General features: G+C 43.1%; 1 protein-coding gene across 2 annotated transcripts in view; it reads right to left on the reverse strand.

Moving 5' to 3' along the window:
* Positions 1-19,022, reverse strand: part of URB1 (URB1 ribosome biogenesis homolog) — a 147,722-nt gene that overhangs the window by 40,899 nt on the left and 87,801 nt on the right. For both annotated transcript variants that reach the window (XM_030202133.1, XM_030202131.1), the window contains exons 26-29: positions 17,923-18,107; positions 8,334-8,444; positions 7,313-7,376; positions 587-755 (exon numbers count right to left, since the gene is read on the reverse strand). In XM_030202133.1, coding sequence (XP_030057993.1) covers positions 587-755; positions 7,313-7,376; positions 8,334-8,444; positions 17,923-18,107 — 529 coding nt within the window. The remainder of the gene's footprint in view (positions 1-586; positions 756-7,312; positions 7,377-8,333; positions 8,445-17,922; positions 18,108-19,022) is intronic.

Here is a 19,022-nt window from a genome sequence, read left to right on the forward strand (position 1 = left end):
AGAACAATTGACTTTAAAACTAAGTAAGATCCCTGTGCAGTTCCTTGCCAGCCAGTATGTTCTCAGTCTCCAGCAGATGGTGGATGTGCAGTCTGAACTGGTCTGGTAGGTCCTGGGGAGGGAATTCCCAGGGTACCTCTATTTCCTGATCTGGAAAGACTTGTCTAGCATTTAAAAAAAAAAAAACAACAGTCTGAGCCTCTGTCCAAGAGGTTGATTGGGCCCTGGTACTCCCAATCTATGCACCATCTGCTGGAGGTATAGAAATACTGACTAGATCCAGGCTGCACCCTCATTTATTCCAGCGAAGTCACTGGAATTTGTCTTTTCTCTACCTCCATTTGCTGGTTGGCAGATATAACCCACTGGTTTGGACTGGTCTAGCTAGACGATAAGGAAGTAAGTGCCCTTTTGGATATATTACATAGGTGCTCTCTTACAAAATTACTCCCAGTGTTGGGGGAGAAGCCTTTGAAATCTGGATTTGAGAAACATTGCAGAAACATATTAAGTCCTGCTTATGAATTCCATTACTAAACTGAGGGAGGCTGCTGAGAAGAGAAGGTGGGAACTCCTGAAAGAGTACCTCTGTGTGAAGACGACGATGCAGAGGAAAGTGCATGATCGTTTTCATCATCCTCTCCCGATCCAGCAGACACAGGATCTCCTCCATGCTTGGCTGCTGCCACAGTGATTTTCCCAGACTCTTGCGTGTTTTGTGATGTTCCACCGCAGCTGGGCCCCAAAGCAGTAACCTACAATCCGAAGTAAAAGCTGACATGGACTAAGGGCTAATAAATCTATCTTCTCAACAATCAGCATGCCCTCACAGGAAAGCAAATGTGCAGCACATGAAAGAGAAAGGCCCCAAAAAAAGTTTCATAACTATATGCAGTAGTGAGCAAATCCTGTGCATTAGTGGGAGAAAATAATAACCATAGGCTAAAATATTCATAACAGGTAGTAGATTTTGGTTGGAAGGGGGGGGGGGAGGGAGGGTGCTGTAATGAGGAGGGATTGTATCACTGTGATGTTATGTTTTTAAAATTTGCATCAAACTTTGGTGAAGCATGTCATCAAGTTATAAACAAGGGGGCACATTCAGCAATGCCAGACGGCTTTCAGTCAGGACCTTGTGGCAGTGGTGTAGCCAGACCTGAAACTTTGGGTGGGCCCGGAGCTAATATGTGTGAGCACTATGTATATAAGTATGACTAATTTGTCTTGCGATAATGCCTTTGTGTGCACTTGATGATGGATTTCTAAGTAAACAGTCTGTTCAACATAAACCACAAACATACTTAATGGAAACACAGACATTTTTAAATATAATTACTTTATCCATAACTTAAACCTGACCAGACATAAGTCTACTATAATGGCAAACACCTTAACACACATCATAGTATCCCACAAGATAAATACAGCAATGGCACATATGCTTCAAATGTTGCTTTAAAACAAATGTAAATGCCTGATTAAGCTGCATTCATGAAATAGGTAAATATTTTTGAAGTCTTTTCCCTTCCTCTGGCTCTACTGCTTTCTCTCCCTTCACTGCCAGATACTTTGCTTAGTAACACTAAATCCTGCAAATAAGCTTCACTGAGCCTATATAGCAAACCTTAACGGCAGCAACTCTGAACAAACAAATACCAATTATCAGTACCTTTTTTTTGTCTATCCATCATATTTATTGATTTTCAAAATGAACAAACACCAGTACAAACCATTTTATAGCACAGAACACATAAGATTCCAGCTGTTCAACCTCCCCTACCCACCCCCATCCCCCCCACCCTCAACAAAGTTCACTCCTTAATCTACCACTTTATCAAGCATTCAAAATACGACTACGGGCCACTGGGGTTAGGGAATCCCAAAAGGGAGATAAAGCACTCAAAAACTCATCCCCCGCTGATGAGGCCAAGTCTGAAATACTTTTGCACTCCAGAGCACTCAATCGGATCATAGCTACATGCCAATAATATAGTGTAGGTACTTCTGTTTAGAGCCACAAACTCAAAATATTCTTTTTTGCCACCAAAGTGGCTCGGCGCAGGAAAGCCCAAAGGTCGACCTGCCGAGAACCACGGATAGAAAAAACTTCAAAAAGCTGAAGGGGGAATGGCACTCAGCTAACCTGCCAAACTCGGGAGACATGTCTATCCAATTGCCCCCACCAAAAACTTGTATAGCAGGGCAAGTCCAAAACATGTGTCCCAAGTGTGCAGCCTCCTCCCACATCTTGGACAACAATCATCTACCTCAGCGTGGCACGGAAAGCCCTGTGAGGGGAGACATACAACCAGTGAATACATATGAACAGTATCTCTCGAAAGCTAACACTTTCCACTAATTTATACACCTGCTTCAGACAAGTTTGCAATTGGGATGCCAATACAGATGCCGAGACTTCTGCCGTCCACCTCTGTGCCAGCAACCCAAAATTAGGCTCTGCCAGTTGTTCCCTCAAATGTTCATGACAATACTTGAATGGAATCGATAACTGTGCATCCAAACCTAATATGGTATTAAAATTTTCCCACACTTCATTAGTCAAAGAATTTTGGGTAGGGATTGCACATAGAGGCATATTTTCAAAGCACTTAGCCTTCCAAAGTTCCATAGGTTTCTATGAAACTTTGGAAGGCTAAGTGCTTTGAAAATATGCCTCATAATGTTCTAATTGCAAATATGCAAAGTGTTCCTGAAACGTTGGGTCTCCCCTCAAAAGGTCTAATATGGGTTTCAGCACCCCTGCAGCTGTCAAAACGTGATATAAATAGTGGGCCCTCTTGTCTATCCATCTCTTAAAAATTGGTGATAGATTCCCTGCCAGGAAATCCAAATTTCCCCGTATCAGTAACAAGGGGGTATCTCCTCTTTCGACAACCCATGCAGTGTACACAGCCAGCACCAAGTTTTGTGGAGGGGGCAAATAAGTTGGCAAAGTGAGGGGGTACACGGACCCTACCGGGCGCTGCCTGCAACCAGTATCCAAAGTGATGAGGTTTCAACAGAGCTCTCTCAGTATTGGTGCTTGTGAAAAAATCTGTACCCCGATACCAATCCGTAAGGTGTCACATATTGAAAGCAACAGAGAACAGCTTGATGTTTAACATTCTCAATCCTCCCATCTCCAGGGACAGTTGGAGGTGGGATAATGGACATCAAAGCTCGTTTGCCCTGCCAAAGGCATGAAGTTACCCCTTGACGTAAAGAAGAACTCATCTCTATAGTGCAAAAAAAGAGGCAATACTTGCAACATGTAAATCCATTTTGGTACTAGGGTCATATTAAAAAGAGCCATTTTGTCTGTGACGGAGAGTGGCAGCGTATTCCAAGTTCTCAAGGTCTGCTTGGTGAGGAAGAAGAGCTATGTTAACAGCATAGAGGAGTGAAATATCAGCGGTTAAATGAATTCCCAAATATTTAAGCTTGTCAGAGGCCCACTGGAGTGGAAATTCATCCCCCCATTGTTCCTTAAGAGAGGGTGGCACTGGAAGGGCTACCAATTTTGAGAGATTTAGTTGAAACCCAGAGAAAAAACTAAATTCATCTATTGCTGAAAGTAACTATGGCAACGCTCAACGAGGTTGACACAACGTTAAAAGAATGTCATCTGCAAAAGCTAAAGCCTTTACTGTAAGATGTGGCAGATGCACAGCTGAGATCTCCAGATCGATGTGAATAGTACGCAATAGGGGCTCTCGATACAATAAGAAAAGCAAAGGAGAAAGCGGACACCCTTGGCGTGTTCCCTTCTGGACTGCAAAAGTAGAGGTGCATTAACTAGGGTTGTTATATAAAAAGTGAATCGCTTGGCCATACCAGCCCTCTAGGCCTACATACCAAAGTACCTCAAACGTAAGACAAATTAACCCGGATGAAGGCTTTTTCTGCGTCCAGGCTCACCAATAACAGAGAGCTATTAGTTAACCTACTCTGAGCAAGAGCTAACAATGCTTTCCGGACATTTAGTATCTTATGCCAACCCTGCACGAAGCCCACCTGATGATTCCCCACTATGGTTGGGATGTGAGGGGTCAACCTATCAGCCAGCATTCTCGATAAAATTTTTATGTCAACACTGAGTAAAGAAATTGGTCGATAGGACCCCAGATGATCTAACGGTTTGCCTGGCTTGGGAATCAAACAGATTAAGGCAGCATTAGCATCAGGTGAGCACATGCCCTGCGGAACTACTGCCTCATAATAGAGTCAGGGGTGCGCAGATCTGTGAAAATAACTGATAATACTCGTTATAGAATCCATATGGCCCCGGAGCTGTTCCTCGGGAAAGTGACTTCATACTCTTTTGGACCTCCAGCGAATGCAGAGGGGTGTTAAATTGGGCACATATCTCCGGTGACAGTTGGGGGAGGCCCGAATCTTCCAAATAATTACATACTGAAGGCCCCAGTTCCTTTGGGGTAGCAGAATATAAGTTGGAAAAATAGTCATAAACAATTTGTGCTATTTCCTCCGAGTTATGTACCCGAGCCCCCGAGGAAACCTTAAGGGTTGGAACAAAGGAAGAAGACCGCGCAGTCCTTGTAAGCTGTGCCAAAAGCCTGCCTGTCTTATTTCCAAAGCAAAAAAATTGATGCTGATGGTGAAAAAATGTATTTTTTGCCCGCTCATGCAAACATGAGTTCAAAGCAGTCAGGGAGGCCATCATTGCCTCCCTCTTTTCTGGAGAGGGATGTGCAATATATGCTCTCTTATGTGTTTGTATTCATGTTCCAAGTGAAAAATGTCTTGCGTTCTTCTCTTAGTTCTAGCACTCAAGAAGGCAATAATGTTGCCCCTCATCACTGCCTTAGACGCTTCTCAAAACAAGAGACGTGTGTCTTTGTGGGAGGAACTAAATTCCACATATTGTTCCCATTTCTGTGCTAAGTATGCTTTAAACTCTCGTTCCTTTACTAAGTAGGAAGGGAATCTTCAAGACCCTTGCATCGCATCTCCCCTGACAAACTCAAGGTCTACCCATATTAGTGTGTGATCCAACACTTCCATTGGTCCGATCTCAGTGCCTCTCACTCTAAAAAACAAGGACGTAGAAAGCAGGATATAATCTAAGCGGGACCATGTGTAGTGTATTCTACAGTGATGCATATTGTCTAGTCTCTGGCAGACAGTGTAAGTGTTCGCCAGGAGTCCACTAACTGAAGGATGATACAAAATGAAACAAAACCATGCGACCCACTCCAATTCCCGAGGAGCTAGGGGCTAAGCGATCTAAATCTGCGTCTAATACTTGGTTAAAATCTTCCAACCATATCCACGGCGCGTCTGTATGGCACAGACCCAGTTAAGTAAGGTCAAATTCACTGGACCCATAAACAGCGTGTAAATAAAAATGTTGATGCAGGTAATTCACATGCAACAACACATAGCGACCTGCATCATCTCTGGCTACCAATTTAGTCTGACAAGGCAGTCCCTTCCGGGGACTTTTACCCTCTGAGGATGAGTAGTAACATTCTCCCACCCATTGCTGAAAAGGTTTGGCATGTTCTATGTCAGAGAGCTTTGTTTCCTGGAAACATGCAATAGACACTTTGTATCTCTTCAACACAGAAAATATTTTGGAGCGCTTAATTGGGGAACTGATCCCTGAAACATTCCAGGTAAGGATTCAGGGTGTCGCCGGGTTAAACATGATCCAGAAGCAAACCTCTGATCCATAAAAGACTATAAGCCTGAAAGTTCCCGGAAACGCCCAGCTTCGTCCCCAGGGACTGCATCCAACAACTGAACCACATCCAAACTGTGCAGAGCCAGTGTCAGAACCACCATCAAGGAGTGAACTTGATCCAAAAACCCTCCCAGCAAGAAACAAAGTACCCAGATTTTTAACCCAAACCAATCCCTTTTTCCCAACTCCTTCCTTCCCCCCAATACCCCTCTTCCACTACGGAGAAAAAGGGCAACTAGTCACATAACAGGTATGAACGGTCCCCCCACCACCACCGAAACACATCCAAAGGTGAAACATAATTATTGCCCCCCTGAAACTGTTAAACTTATTCCACTCTTATTTAACGTCACCTAATATACGTCATGGTTTCTATCACCATACACAAACTTTTTTCTACCATCCCCCTATCAGCAACACCACTCGTACACTCCCTTGCAACCCAGAACTAACAAATCCACACTCCCTGCGTACCCCATTTGCAGTCTCTTAATCTCCTGGGATCACTCCTCTTAAGTAAAAAGCATTATCACTTTCCGGTACTACAAGGTAGTGTCAATATTTCCTCTATATCCAACTGTACAGCCTCTGAATCCACTAGCGCCACCCGTCTGTGGTGTCTTTTTGTGATCAAAATGTACATACTCTCTTGTCACCAAGCTTAAGATAGCTGTAAATCATCCTGGGGTCCATATTTTCGGCACTGCTGGTTATCACTCTTCTGACTAGTTCGTCCACACTGTTAGGTTCAAGCTGCTCCCAACATAATGAGTCACTCTTGTGCCTTCTCAGAGAAGACAAAAGATCGCCATTAGCCTTCATACATAATCCTCAAAGTCGTTGGGTATTGCAGTGAAAATCACAGGTTTTTTCCCCACCAGTTTTGTGCATACGTTGACAAATTCACTGCGTCGCGCCGACAATGAGGCAGGACAGTCTTGAAATATGCGAATAGGCCTATCTTCAAAAGTCACTATGGACTTGTTAGTTTTATAGGACCGAAGTACAAAAGATTTCTGGGTGTAGCGGTGGAACTGTGCTATTACCATTTGTGGACTCCTGGCATCTGACCGGCTCGGCCCCATGCGGTGAGCCCTCTCCAGCTGAACCTTGGTTTCTCCCTCCCGTTGTGGGAAGCATGCCACCAGCCAGGTTTCCGAAGTCTGCAGCAATGATACATCAGGCATCTTAGGAAATCCCACAAAGCGTAGATTATCTCGGTGTGCTCTGTTTTCTAAGTTGTCAAGTTTCGCCTGGTGCGTCTCTACCAGCACTTGCAATCGGACCAGGTCCACCATGTGGGCCTGAGAGGAGTCTTCCATGTTGGAAACTTGACATTCAAGCTCTCCTGTACATGAGTTCCAAGGTCATCTGGGCAACTCCAATAACCTGCTCCGATAGTTGTTGGAATCAAGAATCCAGAGCCGCCATAACCACTGCTGTGAGTTCAGGCCCTAGCTCTGCAACAGGGCCCGACTGCGAGGGCATAACTTTTTGGACGTTTTTCTCTTTTGAAAATGAGCCCCAAGGTCTGATAAGAAAACATTTCCTAGGTTAACATGCTTAAAGTTCCAAAGCTGGAACGTTCAAGACCAATATACTTGCCTAAAGTCTGTAAGGCTAATATCATTTTTCTCATACAGTTGAAGCAGCAGTAGGATTTTCTGATCTGAAAGTGAACAGAGCAAATATTTATTTATTAGACATACAGTACTTGTTGCCCACAACTATACACAGTTCTAGGTGGGTACAAAATTACATACATAGAATAATCAAATCATAAAAGCAGAGTGGAGGAGTGGCCTAGTGGTTAGGGTGGACTCTGGTCTTGGGGAACTGAGGAACTGAGTTCGATTCCCACGTCAGGCACAGGCAGCTCCTTGTGACTCTGGGCAAGTCACTTAACCCTCCATTGCCCCATGTAAGCCGCATTGAGCCTGCCATGAGTGGGAAAGCGCGGGGTACAAATGTAACAAAAATAAAATAGATACTATTGGAGATTCTACATGGAATGTTGCTACTATTGGAGATTCTACATGGAATGTTGCTATTCCACTAGCAACATTCCATGTAGAAGGCTGCGCAGGCTTCTGTTTCTGTAAGTCTGACGTCCTGCACGTACGTGCAGGACGTCAGACTTATAGAAGCAGAAGCCTGCGCGGCCACATTGGTGGAATAGCAACATTCCATGTAGAAACTCAAATAGTAGCAACAGTGGAGGAGGAGTGGCCTAGTGGTTAGGGTGATGGACTTTGGTCCTGAGGAACTGAGTTCGATTCCCACTTCAGGCACAGGCAGCTCCTTGTGACTCTGGACAAGTCACTTAACTCTCCATTGCCCCAGGTACAAATAAGTACCTGTATATGTAAGCCGCATTGAGCCTGCAATGAGTGGGAAAACGCGGGGTACAAATGTAACTAAAATAAAAATATAAAAGTCAATACAATCATGAAATAAAACTAACATAAACGTCTCCTTCATCAGTAGAATATCTGTTTCAAACACTGAAAGCTTGGCTAAATAAGACTTTCTTCACACACTTCCTGAAATTGAAAAAGGTCTCTGCAATTTAGTGTGCAGAGAGTTTCCGGGAGAAAACAACATCCTGCCAGGCTGGTGGGCTCACCTGTAATGCTCAGTGTTGCTCCGTAAGCTCCTAACAACACAGCAAAGTGATTGGCATGGCAGACTGAAGGACATTTTCTTACCAGTGTCGTCAAAACATCCACTAATGCCTCTGAAAAGATAAACAATTACAGGTAAAACCCAAGCCTTCTTCGGGTATTTATAATGCTGTTTCCTGCACATTTTCATTTCTATAATGCAAAGGTTTGGCTAATCTTAAGGCAGATACATCAATCCTCTTTACCCATATTCACAGGAGTTTGGAAAGATTTACTCATAGTAACATAGTAGATGACGGCAGATAAAGACCTGCACGGTCCATCCAGTCTGCCCAACAAGATAACTCGTATGTGCTACTTTTTGTGTATACCCTACTTTGATTTGTACCTGTGCTCTTCAGGGCACAGACCATATAAGTCTGCCCAGCACTATCCCCGCCTCCCAACCACCAGCCCCACCTACCGCCACCGGCTCTGGCACAGACCGTATAAGTCTGTCCAGCACTATCCCCGCCCCCCAACCACCCGCCCACCTCCCACCACCGGCTCTGGCACAGACCATATAAGTCTGCCCAGCACTATCCCTGCCTCCCACCACCGGCTCTGGCACAGACCGTATAAGTCTGCCCAGCACTATACTCATTTTAGGTAACTCAGAATCTCATGTTTATATTTATTTGCATCTTTGATATACCATCTTTTCAAAAAATATGGTCAAGGTGGTTTACAATCAATAAGACAGCCAGAAGCAACAAGAAAAGGAACACCATCATAACATGTAATCAGTTTCTGTAAAGTCCTAACTTGTTTCACAGGCCGGTCTCTCTAGGTTAACTCTCTGGGTCAGAAACTCTGCAAGGGCTTCCCTTTTCCAAAGATGAAGCAGGTCAGTGGTGTAATATTTACATACATTCCCCCGGATTCTATACAGTGTGACTCAAGTTGCACATGCAAATCCAGTCGTATTCTGGATTTGCATGCTCAACTTAATTAGTTAACAAATCAATCAGCAGCAATAACTGCCAATTAATCAATTATTGATACTAACTGGCATTAGAATTTACATGCAGTATTCTAAGTCGCATAGTTGAAAAAGGGGCGTGGCCATTAGCATGGAATGGGTGGGTAATGGACGTTTCTAAAATCTATGCGCGTGGTTATTGAGTATACCCAGTCCACGTTTAATTTAGGCAGCGGCACTTACAGCAAGTTTTACTTGGCGTAACTGCCCGCGCCTAAATTTAGTCATGTGGACGGGCGCTCAGCATATTCTATAAACACCATGGAAATTTTGACATGCCTAGGCATATTTCATTTCAGCACTGATTTTTTAGGCGTGATATAGAATTTAGTCCATTATCCACAAAATTAGGTGGATCTTTCACCATGGGCTTCTAATTAGTAACTTTCACAGCAAACATTTGCCCCCTTGCACAACTTAATCCAAAGTGCATACTACAGTCTTTACCTTTGCCAACCTGTCAACTTTCCAGTTGCTAATTACAAGTTACTCAACCAGGCAATAAAGTTCCCACTCTCGGTTTTTCTGACCCTCCAGTACAGACTATAGTTTTTGAATTTTAAATATGCCAACCAGCTAACTTACAGCTTTGGCTGGTCTGTCTCTCTACAGTACGGACTTTGGCCTCTTGACATTAACCTATCAGGAAGATATTTTATTAAGGACTTGTGATCAATAACTTTCCCAACCAAAATAAAGCCACCTAGAGTGCATTTCCACCAGGCAATCAAACTACATCTCAGCTTGTCCGATTTTCCCCTACTACAGATTTCCTGTCAAAGTATTTTAATCTAGTAGGTAGATACTTTACCATGGCTTCTAATCAGGACCTTTCACAGCTCCCCACTAAATGAATTCAGGGTTGTTTCCAACAAAAAGTTACCTTTCCCAGATAAGAAACAGAATTAAAACAAAAGAGGAAATAAGGTGATACCTTTTTTATTGGACTAAGATATTACCTTAGTATCCTCTTTTGATTGATTTATTTCTATTTATTACCTTTAAAGTGGACTAACATGAAAAGGGAAGGGGATATCTGGCAGAGGTATTCTTTATGGGTGAGTCTTAGGATAGCAAGATTGTATCAGAATTCCCAGGGATTTCAACACCCCCCCCCCCCCGGCGTACTGACCCCTTGACCCCCATGCCGCGACCCTGTCGAACCCCCCCTTCCCGCAGAAAACCCTCCCCCTTCACTGTCGCGTACCTGTGCTGACGACAGCCACATTTCTCTTCTTCTCTGCGCCGGCGATTGATGTTATTCGGGTGCTGGATAGGTCCGTTATGCGTCTGAGCGATGCGAGTCAACGTCATGACGATCGGGCGCTAGCAAGGTAATTCCCCACCCTCCCTCCCTCTCTGCCTCTGACGGTGAGTTGCTGAGTGTGAGTGCTCCGTCCTCGACGTCATCACGTTGTAACGCGAGGGCGGGGCACACACTCATGGGCAAAAGCGATCTACACAACTACAACTTCCGGCTTCATTATAACGTTGGATGTGCGTTTTATATAGAGAGATAGTTAAACACTTTCAGGAGTTTGATGCGGTTCCTCTACTAGTGGGAGATTTCAATGAGGTTGGAGATCCTTTATTGGATAGGTCTCATGGGAAGAGTTGAGGACGAATTCAGGTTCACAGAGGGATTCCTTTACTATGCGATCTTCTGAACCTGGTGGTGGATATGTGGAGGACTTTCCATCAGTAGAGCATGACTATACGCACTTATCTACGGCACATTCCACCACGTCCACAATTGACTATATGCAAGCCACATTGAGCCTCCAAATAGGTGGGAAATTGTGGGATACAAATGTAACAAATAAAACTCTAGACCCCACTTATTTTTTGACATTCAGTATAACTGAGATTCAAGGATTTACTTTAGGACAGGAAACTTTTAAAATAGAAGCATTCGCAGATGACTTGTTGGTTCATGTTGCATACCTCAATTTATTAGTACCAATGCTACTGGAGAGTATGCAAGAATATGGGGACTTTTCTGGTTTTAAGCTAAATTTGGATAAATCGGACACTATGGTGTGGATGGAGGAACAAAAGCAGAAGTTGGGAGGGGGTGTTCCCACTGCAATGGGCCAGAAGATTGTTCTGCTACCTTGGGGTTCAGTTGTCTATGGATGTCGTCAGCTTTATCGACTGAATGTAGATAAGCTAATGCAAGAAACCAGACTTCACTGGACAAGTGGAGTTATCTTTGTTGTCAATGGGTAAGCTACGGTTTTTCAAGATGGTGTTCCCTCATTGGCTATATGTCTTACAAGTATTACCTCTTCATTTAGGGGTCCTTGTACCAAGTTGTGGGAAGAAGGGCCCTGCGCTAGCAGCGGCGGTTGTTTTTCCCGTGCGTCAGGGCCCATTTTATTGCAGACCTGCATGGCCATGCAGCGGTGAGCCCTTACTGCCAACCACTGAGAGCGATAAGGGCTCCCGCGCTAACTGGGCAGCGCATGGCATTGCCAGATTACCGCCAGGTTACCGCCACACAAGCCATTTCCGGAGCTTTTGTTCCCCCCCCCCCCCCCCCCCGAAACGGTGTGCGCTCAGGGTGAAACTACTGCCGCCGGCCACATTGGGTTTACCGCCGCTCTGTAAAAGGGCCCCTTATTGCGGAAAGATCTACAAATTTTAGACCGGCTTAGTAAAAAAAATGTATTGGGGGGGGGGGGGGGGGGCGGAAGAAACCCAAGATGAGTTTGGAGTATTTATATAACAGATCCAGTACCTCATGATCTTATCTGAACTACACTACCCGACTGTAATGGTATCAAATACAAATCAATTACACCTCCAACTTTACATATATAGACACTCAACTATGGAATGCTCTACCCAAATCAGTGAAATCTACCCAGAACTATCTGAACTTCCGAAAATTATTGAAATCAGTTTTGTTCAAGAAGGCTTATTCCCCAGGTTCAACTTAATCGGAATTAACTTATACTATAAATTAAGATCCAAAGACAATAATTACCTGTTACTATCACTTGCCTTTTTTGCTGTTTAATTGTTATTTTATATCTCATTCTCAATTTGTATAATTGTTCTTATTGCACTGTAGCCTCTACAGTTTATGTAAGCCACTTTGAGCCTGCATTCAGTGGGAAAAATGTGGGATATAAATGTAATAATAAATAAATAAATATGGTAGCTGGCATCAGGGAAGCTTAGGGATACCTCACTTAAAGTTGTATAATCAAGCATGTTTACTGAGACACTTGAGGGGACTGGGTGCTAGGCTTAGAACACTTTACACTGATAGCGTGGGAACAAGATCTATTTGTACTCTGGCACCTCAATTTTCTCCTATAGGCTGGATCTGATCAGTTACCCCACTTGATATAAGTACATAAGTACATAAGTAATGCCATACTGGGAAAAGACCACGGGTCCATCGAGCCCAGCATCCTGTCCACGACAGCGGCCAATCCAGGCCAAGGGCACCTGGCAAGCTTCCCAACGTACAAACATTCTATACATGTTATTCCCGGAATTGTGGATTTATCCCAAGTCCATTTAGTAGCGGTTTATGGACTTGTCCTTTAGGAAACCGTCCAACCCCTTTTGAAACTCTGCTAAGCTAACCGCCTTCACAACTTTCTCCGGCAATGAATTCCAGAGTTTAATTATACGTTGGGTGAAGAAAAGTTTTCTCCGATTTGTTTTAAATTTACTACACTGTAGTTTCATCGCATGCCCCCTAGTCCTAGTATTTTTGGAAAGCGTGAACAGACGCTTCACATCCACCTGTTCCACTCCACTCATTATTTTATATACCTCTATCATGTCTCCCCTCAGCCGTCTCTTCTCCAAGCTGAATAGCCCTAACCTCCTTAATCTTTCTTCATAGGGAAGTCGTCCCATCCCCGCTATCATTTTAGTCGCCCTTCGCTGCACCTTTGTCCAATTCTACTATATCTTCTTGAGATGCGTGAACAGAATTGAACACAATACTCAAGGTGTGGTCACACCATGAAGCGATACAACGGCATTATAACATCCTCACACCTGTTTTCCATACCTTTCCTAATAATACCCAACATTCTATTCGCTTTCCTAGCCGCAGCAGCACACTGAGCAGAAGGTTTCTGTGTATTATCGACGACGACACCCAGATCCCTTTCTTGGTCCGTAACTCCTAACGTGGAACCTTGCATGACGTAGCTATAATTCGGGTTCTTTTTCCCCACATATTGCTGCAGTCGCAGAGAATCCTCTAGAAGGAGTTGATGGTATATTGGAAGCAAAAATCCAAATACTAGTAATCTGTTACCATTAAGGGGAAATGCAGACTATGTTTGAAGCAGGGTGTATTTTGCCGCTGGGTAGAACTTGGTATTATATTGACTGAGCATCTGTTTAACGAAGAAAAGCAAAGAAGAGCTACCAAAATGATAAGGGGGACGGAGCTCCTCTTATATGAGGAAAGGCTAAAGAGGTCAGGCCTCTTCAGGTTGGAAAACAGATGGCTGAGAGGGGATAAGATTGAAGTTTATAAAATCCTGAGTGGTATAGAATGGGTAAAAGTGAATCAATTTTTCACTCTTTCAAAACGTACAAAGACTAGCGGAATGAAATTACATGGAAATACTTTTAAAACAAATAGGAGGATTTTTTTTTCACTCAAAGAATAGTTAAGCTCTGGAACTCGTTGCCGGAGGATATGGTAACAGCAGTTAGAGAGTATCTGGGTTTAAAAAAGGTTTGCACAAGTTCCTGGAGGAAAAGTCTGTTATTGAAATGGACTTGGGGAAAGCCACTGCTTGCCCTGGGATTGGTAGCATGGAATGTTGCTACTATTTGGGTTTCTGCCAGGTACTTGTGACCTGATTGGCTACTGTTGGAAGCATGACACTGGGCTAGATGGACCATTGGTCTTACCCAGTATGGCTATTCTTGTGTTCTATTCTTTTGGGGAGTTACAACAAAGGTTGACATTGGGCAGGGGAGATTATTTTGCCTATATGCAATTATGCCATTATTGTGCAGGGTTATATAAAAAAACATTATTACTAGCATGGGTAAAAAACTGAGAGATTTTTGGAGGGGATATGCACTGGGGATGGTGATAGTTTTTTGGTTGCAAAAAGCTCTAGAGACCTTAACGTTGCCACAGGATTATGGCTTGTTATGAAACTGTGGGTTTCTGAGCCTGAAAACTGTATTATTTCATGAAGTGTATTTCTCCTAATGGCTAACAGATTGTGCTTGTTTTGTGTTTTAAAGCTGTTGCAGAAAAGGACTTTCTCTCTCCAGTTTCAGCATATGGAAAGGCAATCTGCAGTACTATTGGGCAGCTACTTTCAAAACTGATGCCCTGGGTTCTGATTGGCCCTGGATTTCAAATGTAGCCTGAAGGTACTGGGTTTTTCCCCAGTCTCAGCAAGGGAGCAGAGAAAGATCTCTTTACTGAGACCATGTGAGCAGCTATATTTCCTGACCTCCCCAGGCAGTAACAAATGTTTAGATAGTTTTATAATTGATCCATATTCAGTTACATTGCTTGCTGATTTCACCTTTTCTGTTCACAGTTCAAGTTCTGTGATAATGATCCTTCTTTAGTTTATTTGACTATGCTGTCCTGGACTAAGAATCCTGGTTCGTGTTTTTGGTCAGTCGGACCCTTGGAGTGTGGCCCCAGTGTCCTAGAAATCACCAGGGAATAACCTGAGAGTGCGAGATTAGCCCAGAGCCGGTTGGGATCCAGTTGGTGGGAGGAGGGTGCTAGTATACAGTACGTGCCCAGGTGCCTGAGCAGTGTTGGGGACAGACCATCCAGGTGGCTACAGGGTTAACCCCAGGTGGATGCTAGGCGTTTCGTGACATGGCTTTCTCAAGGAGGCTTGGAGGAAAGACTTGGGCTATCAGTTGGAGGAAGTAGGCTTTCGCAGTAAATCAGAGATCCCGCAGACGATATTCGGTGCAGAGTGTAGGAATGCCAATATCATATTGTGCACAGCGCATATTTTTCACAACTTCAAGCCTACAGAAAAAGCTTCATTGCTACGTTCTTTGTTTGAACTGTAACCAGGCAGACAATACCTTGGCTCCATGCTTTTGGAGGTGTGGTAGTATACATGCTTTTTGGAGGACTGATAACAGATATTTAGGAAACATCCTAGACTGCCATATACCATATTCATGAAAAGAGGTTGTACTTAATAAAATGAAAGCTTATGGGATTAAAGGAAGAGGCTCTAGATGATTATTAAGTAAAACATATATAATGGAGAAAAAATGTACTTCTTCACCACTGATTACAGGCGATACCCCCCTCTTACTGGTATTGGAGAAATACATATCATGCACTAATGATGTGGGAAGCACAGGGTGTGGATAAAACCCCTAAGCGACAAAAAGCATTTCTGATGGTTTGGGATTGCTATTTACAAGCTTTGCCGCCAACAGCACATAGTATAGTGCTGAATGGTTTTTAGAAATAAATATAACCAATAACTTGTAACCCAGGTATAATGTAAGGGGATTCTCTGACAGGACAGGTGGGATGGAGGACGAGGTTCAGGGAGGGTTAACTATGTTTTGCTGTTGATATTTATTTTCAGCACTTGATATATTGCAGGTGATCCCTGAGGATGATTCAAGGTCATAAGAGTACAGCCCATCAGCATCCTACACATTTAATGGAATAGAGTTGAATGAGTGTACTAACAACAATCAATAGTGAGGGAGGGAGGAAAGAACTACAAATTCTGAAAGGATAGGTGGGGGGGGGGGGGGGGGGGGGACACAATACAGTAATATCTCGGTTTCGTCAACTTTGGTTATCGTCAGTTTCAGTTTTCGTCGATTTTTCCACGAAAAATTTGTCTCTGATTTCGTCAGTGTGCCCACATGACCTCGCTGCTAATTTTGCGAAAACAAAGGGCGACCCACGCGTTCTCCTGCTCATTGATTCATATGGAAATAATTGCCTTGGTTTTCGTCCGTTTCAGATTTTGCCGATTGTTTTCGGATGACGAAAACCAAGGTATCACTGTAAGTATAGGCTCTGTGTCCAGGCTTATCTTGAGAAAAAGAAAAAAAAGATGTCAAATATATGCATCTGAGAATAAAAATCAAAAGAGCAGACTTTGAAAATGCAGTCTTTAATAAATTATACTGATGCATTTTCTTCATCAAGGTCTGCTCTTTTGTCTTTTGTTCCAAGGTGGATATTGTGTATTGCCTTCTTGATTTCTTACCCCTGCATCTGAGAATACACAAATTTTAAGTTCAGCTTTAAAATTTTGTAGAGATGTTTGGAGCCTGAGATGTTGCAGAAGAATGTTCCAAAGTCAGTTGAAAAGGGGGGTGTGGCTATGGACATGGAACGGGCGGGTCATGAGCATTTCTACAATTTATGCACATTATTATAGAATACACTTGCTCTGTGTCTAATTTAGGCGTCGGTATTTACGCCAAGTAAAACATGGCCTCAATCGACGCAAATTTGGTCATGTGGAGAGGCACTCGGCGGCTTCTATATACTGCATGGAAATTTAAACCTGTTCTATAAAATTTATACGCCCAAGTGTATTTTTTTACCATGCAGATTTTGCAGGCACCACACACAGAATCCTGCCCATAGTGACTACAGAAAAGGAATCTTAAAAGAAAAAGAAATACACAAGGAAATACTAATCCAAATTGTTCATCCACAATTTAAGAGGCATGTGTTTACTAAGGTGAGCTGTCATTTTTAGCGTGTGCGCTAAACGCTAGAGTCGCTTATGTGTTCCTATGGGCAACTTAGCATGTGCTAATCATTAGCACGTGCAAAGAACACTAGCAGTAAACAGGGCCCCAAATTTGAAATACATTGCATAATTTTATAAATTAAATAACCAAAATGACCTAGACCCAATGCTCACCTACCCTTGCTCATACCTCTCCTACTCCCTTTCACCCTTGCCCATCTCTACCTACCTATTTCTTTTTTATCATTCTGATAATACTCAACTTATTTTTCCTCTTCAATACTATGTAATCCTTGTTACTATGTAAGCCGCATTGAACCCGCTTTGAGTGGGAAAGTGCGGGGTACAATTGTAATAATAAAGGAAGAAAGAAAGAAAGAAAGAAAAAAATGAACAAATTAACAAGGAGATGTACAATATCATCGAAAGGAAACCTGCAGCCAGAGATTACACAGTATTAACATTTTGAGAAGATAAGCTAAGAGACCTAATATACTCTCCCTTACACTCAAAAATTCAACAGCCACTTGGATTCAAACAACTTTATACTAAGCTTTGAGATTCTGGGAGAGCAGCTCCATCCCAGTGCCTTCAGATGATGTCACTCACTTGTGTGCTTAACTCAATCCTGCTTCTCGATAGAAAAAAAAATCTGTTTTCTAAGCATAAATGGAGCCTAACCTTTTGCTCGTTTCACTCAGGGACTTCTTGCACCTGTATATAATTTGCCATAAAGCACCATGGTTTTAGGCTGAAGAAAGGAAAAATAGAAATGAATCTGAACAGCAGACTCTAGGCATACATGGACACACACTGCAGTATCACACTTGAAGAAGAACGATAGAGGAAGCACAGTACCTCTTACTGGACTGCTTATGGCCTCATCTCGTGATCTCAGCATTGTTGGCAGAAATAAGGAGTGTTGTGTGATCATCATGTGAATGACAGAGAGCTGGAGCAGAGAGTCAGAGGCCTCCTTCCCATACAACATATTGATAGCAGTGTTAAGCGTTCCCAGAAATGCACAATCTCTGTAGCGATACCTTCACAGAAACAAATTCATAAAGATATTGACTGACAATCTGAATTTGCCTCTAGGAGGGAAATTTTATGAACCATTTTGGGCCTAAAACACCGTTTTCAGCATACAAATGGGCTCTCATAAAATTAAGCATGTGTGGTCAAAGCTGATGTGTATTTTTACACCAAGTGTGCATGGGTGGAATTAGGGCGTAGCATGGGCAGAGCTGCAAGTCACATGTGCATTTTAAAAAATACACATTAACATTTGCATCTCCTGCCAAATAGGTACAATGTCCGTGGCCTTGAATGCAGACACTATTGATGCTGGATTTACTACTACTGATCATTTCTATAGTGCTTTAGATGTATGCAGCGCTGTACACATTATATGAAGGCATTTTCTCTGTCCCTAAAGGGCTCACACTCTAAGTATTTGTATCTGGGGCAATGGAGGGTTAAGTGACCTGCCCAAGGTCACAAGGCGCTGCAGTGGGAATTGAACCCTGGTAGCCAGGATCAAAGACCGCTGCACTAACCGTTAGAAAACTCCTCCAGTATATAATTTCTGGTAATATTCTATAAAGTCACGTAGGTGCCAATGGGTCTTTATACAATAGCCCTAAAATAAGCACCGTCCTGCTCATTTAACTTAGGTATCCTATTATAACCTACATTACCCCAATTGCAAAGGACTCAAGTACAAAACCTATTATGGATCCAACTTCTCCTTCTTAGGCAGCCAACTCTGGAATGCCCTCCCCAGACCTATCCGATCAATCAGTGACTATCTACCCTTCCGGAATTCATTAAAAACCCATCTGTTCAAGCAAGCCTACCCAAATGACCAAGACTAATCCTATAAACCCATCTACCCATCACATTTCCAGGAGACAACGACTATGACCTAATCCACTTCTCCCACCTATTTCCCTATG

The sequence above is a fragment of the Microcaecilia unicolor genome, chromosome 4 (genome assembly GCF_901765095.1).
Source record: "Microcaecilia unicolor chromosome 4, aMicUni1.1, whole genome shotgun sequence".
Taxonomy (NCBI): domain Eukaryota; kingdom Metazoa; phylum Chordata; class Amphibia; order Gymnophiona; family Siphonopidae; genus Microcaecilia; species Microcaecilia unicolor.